Genomic DNA, 6225 nt, shown 5'->3' with positions numbered 1-6225 from the left:
CTGCGGGGCCGACGCCGGGTAAGCACAGGCCAGGCCGGTGGGTCCCCGGCCGGGGATGAGCCCGGCCGCGTCGGGGGGAGGTGGCCGGGCCGGCCTGGGATGGGGGCGCGCCTTGCTGCTGTGTCTCCTTGCGGGGCGGCAGCCGCCGTGGCTCCTCAGGGGCAGAGCGGTCCGGAGTGACCCGGGACGGGGACCGAAGGAACTGGGCACACCTTTCCCTCCTCGCCCCCTCCCCCAGCCGCCCGAGATGGGCTCCTGCCATCTGCCCTGGAGAAGTCTGGGAGCCCCGGGGTCTGAGGACCTTGGAGATCCAGGCGTTGCGGTTGGGGGGCACGGGTTCGTTCCCCTCCGGATTTTCGCGTGGAGAGGGGCATTTGGTCTGTAAGGACTCCCCGTGGTCCAGAGCAGGTCCTCATCATGACGGAGACTCCCAGGCTACCTCCAAATGCTGACCTTCACCCCGCCCCGCAATTGGAGAACAGAAGGAAAACAGACCCATCTGCTGTCCCCCTGAGCAAGTCAGAATAGCGCCAGGAATCAGAGCCAGGAGACCCAATCTCAGCCCTGCTCTCTACTCTGCTACCCCTGAACCCGAATCCCCCAAAATTCATCTGAGTGACTTGCTGAGTGCTTTCTGGTGGGTGCCTTTCAAGGCCCTCTTCCTCAGCCTCAAATCCTTCCCCCCCTGGGCGGTCACCTCGGGCACCTGGACTGGAACCCGTTTGCTCCATCGCCCTCTGTGGGCCAACAGAGGCATGACGCCAGGGCCTGTGGGCAGGGACCTTGCAGGGTCCCTTTCCCAGGAAGCTGCCCTTGGATGCTGTGGCTTGGTCTGGTCATCCTCAGGCTCTCTCCGGGTCTCCGGGTGGGGAGCCCAACCGTGGCGCTTAAATCATTTGGTTAGGAACCTTGGATGTCAGGAGAGTGGAATGTCCTGTTTTGGCCAGAAGGGCCTCTGGAAACAAGTCTTACTACATCCATTGTGTCCAGGGGGAGATGAAAGCCAAAGTTCCTCGGACAGTCCTCTGCAGAGCTGGGACTCTCACCCTTGGCACGCTCCTCAGGTCCCAAGCCTCTAGCCTGCCCCCCCCACCCCCCGGTGGAAAGGGATCCTGTCCCCAGCCACCCACTCAATACAGCTGAGTCGCTCTACTGGTGGAGACTTTGGAATCACGGTGGCCTGGCTCCGGGGTCAGGAGGTGGATGACCCGGACATTTGAGCCCACTGCCCGCCTTTGCCCACAGGCCACAATGCTGCTCGGGGCCTCTCTGGTGGGGGTGCTGCTGTTCTCCAAGCTGGTGCTGAAGCTGCCCTGGACCCAAGTGGGATTCTCTCTGCTGCTGCTCTACCTGGGGTCCGGCGGCTGGCGCTTTGTCCGAGTCTTCATCAAGACCATCAGGCGCGATGTCTTGTGAGTACCTGACTCAGCCCTTCCCCTACACCGTGCTGGGCTCTAACTCCCCAGACCAGACCTCACAGCCTCTGCCAGTACAGGGTACCCAGGACCCAAAGGAGCAGCTTCTGCTCCACATCTCCCCCTCTCCCCCCACCCCGGCAGTAGCACCTGCTGCCTCCACCTCCAAGGTCAAAGTCTCCTTGGTCTGGGGCAGACTTGGGGGCTGGGACATACACTGAATAGCAGATGTCCAAGAGATATCTGCGAGGGCCCCCAGGGATACGCTGTGCTGGAGAGAGGGTGAAGAGGAATGTTGTCTTTGGGCGTTGGCATGAATTCTAGAGCAAGGCCCCAAATTAGGTGTCTGGGAGCACCTGCTCCCCCCAAAAAAGTCAGGGATGTGCTGTACCAGAAGCACCTGCCGCCACCTGCTTCACTCCAGGTGCCAGGCAGGCTCTGAGGCCACAGAGGAACAAAGCAGGCCCACATGGGCCGCTCAGCTTGGCCAGGGAGGGAAGAGGACCTGGGGCAGCCCTGGGCAGACAGCCATGTGGACAGAGACCCTGGCCGCCCACAGGGGCTCAGCAGCAGCGCCCGCCCAGGAGAGGCAGCTCTGCGTTTGTCCACCTGAGTTGATTGCAAAAGGAAGAATCAAGTGACCTGTGCAGCGAGCTGTGGGAGCCTGAGCAGGGAGGGTGGCTTCCAGCCAGGGCCTCAGGGGGGCCAGAGTTGCACTTGAGAGGCATCTCCAAGAGCTGGGAGCAGAGGAGTCCAGCCAGAGGTATCAGCAAGTACATCAGCCTGATATCAGCAAAGGCAGTGAGGCGGCGAGCTGGACTCGGGGCAGAGGGTGCAGGGTGGGGCGGGACGGGGAATACCAGGCCATTCCACAGACACTTATTGACCGTCTCTGTGCCTGGCCCGGAGCTACCCAGGGGACATGGTGGTGAACAGGACAGAGTGCGCCCTTACTGGGGAGGACTGGACAGATCGCAGACTCATCGTTTATGTACTGTGATGAGGGGGTGGGGAGCCACGGGAGGCCCCAAAAGGCTTCAGACTTTGACTCGGGGCCCTAGTGTCCTGGAAGGCTCCGTCAGCAGCTGGCTTGGGACAGAGCTTAGAGGGGAGCAGGAATTGACTCCGGAGTCAGAGGGGACTGGGGTTCCGGTCTCCATTGGGCCACATGCCACCTGAAGCCCGAGGCGGGGCTGGCACTGGCCCAGCCTGGCCTTCCTCCTCCAGGCAGGAGGAAGTGACCCCCTACCACGCTGCCTCGGGCATGGGGCGAGGTGGAGCACAAGATAGCGATAATGCTGGAAAGGGGCACACGTGGTGGAGCCCCTCGTGCATGGCAGCCCCTGGCCGCTGGCGGGACGCCCGCTCCCGCCGGCGATAGCAGTCACACCCAGCACTCTCTCCCGCAGCGGCGGCATGGTGCTTCTGCGGGTCAAGGCGAAAGTTCGCCGGTACCTGCAGGAGCAGCGGACGGTCCCCGTCTTATTTGCCGCTACCGTGCGGCGCCACCCTGAGAAGACGGCGCTGATCTTCGAGGGCACGGATACCCACTGGACCTTCCGCCAGCTGGATGACTACTCGAGCGGCGTGGCCAACTTCCTGCAGGCCCGGGGGCTGGCCTCGGGCGACGTGGCAGCCCTCTTCATGGAGAACCGCAATGAGTTTGTGGGCCTGTGGCTGGGCATGGCCAAGCTGGGCGTGGAGGCGGCGCTCATCAACACCAACCTCCGGCGGGACGCCCTGCGCCACTGCCTGACCACCTCCCGGGCCCGCGCCCTCATCTTTGGCAGCGAGATGGCCCCGGGTGAGCTCCAAAGGGCTGGGGGTCCGGCAGGGCGTCCCACGGGACCTTGCACCGCCCCAACTCCCTTCTGGCTGTGTGGCTCAGTGGGTAAGGCCTGGGCTCGGCCTCTGGTCAGCTGAAGATGCTGAGTGAGAGACGGAAGGGCCTGTGCCTGTCTCCTCACCGCAGTACCCACCTCACGCCGCCTTCGGGCGGCTCCCCCTGGAGCACTGACTGGTGCTGGGGGAGCCTCCGATAGACTGGTCGCGACTAAGGAGGCCTCAGTCACCTCAGCTAGAAAGTGGGAGCCAGACGCCTTCCCTGGCCTCGGGCTGCGCCTGCATTTCACTGCCACCTTGGGTGGGGACCAAGTACCGGACGGGAGATTTACGAGAGCTGCCCTGGTCCCCACAAAGCTAGTGAGGTCACCAGCTTTAAAGATGAGGAGACCGAGGTTCAGAGTGGGGTGAGGAATGCAGCCAAGGTCACCCAGCTGGGGTGGCGGAGCTGAGATTTGATCTCGGACTCGGCCAAGTGTCCTGTTTCTTCTCCCGGCGCTGCTGCGGTTGTGGGTCATGGAAGGCCCTGAAAGGGGAGGAGGAAGGACGCAGCGGAGGGGGGGGTGGATGAATCTGGAGGGAGCCAGAGGGCGAGGAGCTGCGCGTCTGCAGTAGGCGTCTGCAGAGGCTGGGGCGTCGCTGCCCGCTGCCCCCCGTCCTGCCTTGCGCTGGCCCCGCAGAGCCCAGCGTGCCGTGGGCGGCTGTGAGGGGCCGGAGCTGTTGTTGGAGCCCGGCGCCTGCGCACCCCAGCGCAGGCGGGTCCTGCTCTCAGAGCCTCGGCGTCCTCGCTGAAAAACGGGGTGTGTGGTGCCTCCCCTAGGGTGGCTGCTTAGAAGCCCGTGATGGCGGGAGCCAGCAGAGGCCCTGGGCCCGGGGCCTCCTGGCCTGCTGATCCGCCCTGTCTCCCCTGCAGCTGTCTCCGAGATCCACGCCAGCCTGGACCCCGCCCTCAGCCTCTTCTGCTCCGGCCCCTGGGAGCCCAGCGCTGTCCCCACCGGCACCGAGCACCTGGACCCCCTGCTGGAAGACGCTCCCAAGCACCTGCCCAGTCGCCCTGACAAGGGCTTCACAGGTGGGCCCTACCCCGCAGAGGGCTCTGAGAGGGCCCAGGACCGAGCGCTGGCCTGGGGTCTTCTGCGTAGGTGCTGTGACCCAGGCCGTCACGCCACCTCCCTTCTTCCTCTGGGACGGGTCGGGGAGGGGGGTCACCCTGGGGTCACTGTGGAATTTAAGTGAGCTGAGGTACGTGAAAGCGCCAGGCACGGAGCCCGCACCCGGGAGACCACAGTCTTACCAGACTGGTGCCGCGTGCGGGCCTGTGGGGCCCAGGCAGCCTCGGCCTGGCATTGGCTGGGACGGTGGGGGCGGGGGGGCTCGGCCTGATCGCCCATCTGGCACCAGTTCCTGGGAGCCTCTCCTGTCACCGCCTGCCCCCACCAGCCTTGGCCCCCCTCCCCCCCCGCCTGCCTTCTGGGGCCCCTGCAGGCCAGGTCGGATCCTGGCTCCTCTGCCTGGGGGGTCCCAGAACTCCTGAGCCGCCCTTTGAGCCTTGTTGCCCACAGCCATACACTTGGAGATGGAGACAGCTGGTTTTATGGGGTGGTCTGGACCCCCAAAGGCCAAGCAGGCCAAATCCTGAAACAGGTGTGACGGGAAGAAGTCACCTGACTGCTCATGGCACTGTCGCCTGGGGCCTCTGGCCCAGCAGATCTTATCTCCTGGCTGCGGGCATGCTGGCGGCTTTGGCATGGTGCCCAGCCTGAGGCCTCCCGAGCCCACCAGAAGGCTGGTGCAGCCTCAGCCTCAGGCCCAGACCATCACATAGGGGCAAACATGACAGAGCAGGTCACGGAGGTTCTCGTCTCCCGTGTGTGTAAGTCACGCTCACACCTTGCCGCGGCCTGAGGTGTGCGGCCGTTGTGTCTGGATACTGCACACCTTCACTCAAACACACTTTGCTGCCGAAAGACAAAACAAAGCAGCACAGGCTGCTGGGAGATGGCTCCCGCTGGCCTGCAGGACGCGGGGTCGCCACGCCGCGGGTCTGCAGAGGCTGCTCCCTGCCGCGTAGAACAGGCTGAGCCTTGGACAGAGCCTGCCCCGCTCGGGCCCGCAGAGGGGGCTGGAGAAGGGGGCAGTGGCGCGAATCTGGGGAGCCTGCTCCCTGCAGCAGCCCTTCCCCTGTGCTCGGGCCCGCCTCTGGGAGCCCTCCCCGCAGCCGGGTCACCTGGCTCCGCTGGGCTTTCCACCCCGTCTCCGCCTGACTGTGCCGCTCGGCGGTGACCTCTGCCAGGGCAGGGCCTGTGCCCATTTAGTCCCCGGTGACCCTCTGACCCTGGCCAGAGCGAGGTCCCAGGAAGTGTTCAGTGAAGGGACAGATGTGGGCGTCAGAGGGGAGAGCAGTGTCTGGGACCACCGCGGGCTTCTCGGAGGAGGTGTGCGGGTTGCGGGCGCTCACGTGTGGCAGCTCACCGGTCTGTCTCCTCCAGATAAGCTCTTCTACATCTACACGTCGGGCACCACCGGGCTGCCCAAAGCCGCCATCGTGGTGCACAGCAGGTGAGGGGGGCGCGCGGGAGCGAGGGTGGGAGCGGGAGCGGAGGCCGCGGCCTCTCCTCGCCCCTGAGCCCAGCCTCCCCGCAGGTATTACCGCATGGCCGCCCTGGTGTACTACGGGTTCCGCATGCGGCCCGACGACGTGCTGTACGACTGTCTGCCGCTCTACCACTCCGCAGGTGATCCGCGCCCCTCGGCCTCTGCGCACGCAGGGCCCCGCCCCGCCCAGGCAGGCAGCTTGTTACCCAGGAGCCCGGGCTGGGTCACGGCAGGGCAGAGGTTCAAACCCGGCCGTTGCCTCCACTGCCGAGTGAGGCGGCCTCGCCGGCCTGGCACCATGGCCGTGCCCTCGTGTCCAGGCCTCGCCGGCCGGGCACTGTGGCCGTGCCCTCGTGTCCAGGCCTCGCCGGCC

At 65.4% G+C, this 6225-nt stretch overlaps 1 protein-coding gene across 2 annotated transcripts in view; it reads left to right on the top strand.

Annotated features, from left to right (window-relative positions):
- The first annotated feature begins 6 nt into the window (after positions 1-6).
- The window catches only part of SLC27A4 (solute carrier family 27 (fatty acid transporter), member 4), a 14052-nt gene continuing 7833 nt past the window's right edge, over positions 7-6225 (top strand). The window contains exons 1-6 of one of the 2 annotated variants that reach the window (XM_004677288.2): positions 7-18; positions 1246-1412; positions 2825-3219; positions 4171-4329; positions 5747-5816; positions 5901-5992. In XM_004677288.2, coding sequence (XP_004677345.1) covers positions 1252-1412; positions 2825-3219; positions 4171-4329; positions 5747-5816; positions 5901-5992 — 877 coding nt within the window. In that variant the 5' untranslated portion in view covers positions 7-18; positions 1246-1251. Of the gene's footprint in view, positions 19-419; positions 638-1245; positions 1413-2824; positions 3220-4170; positions 4330-5746; positions 5817-5900; positions 5993-6225 lie in introns of those variants that run through there. The other variant, XM_012721420.1, reaches the window with a different exon arrangement.

Source organism: Condylura cristata, unplaced genomic scaffold, assembly GCF_000260355.1.
Source record: "Condylura cristata isolate star-nosed mole 26May11 unplaced genomic scaffold, ConCri1.0 scaffold00006, whole genome shotgun sequence".
In the NCBI taxonomy this organism is placed as follows: Eukaryota; Metazoa; Chordata; class Mammalia; order Eulipotyphla; family Talpidae; genus Condylura; species Condylura cristata.
Note: the sequence above shows the minus strand (reverse complement) of the source record. Positions and strands in the feature narration are given on the sequence as shown.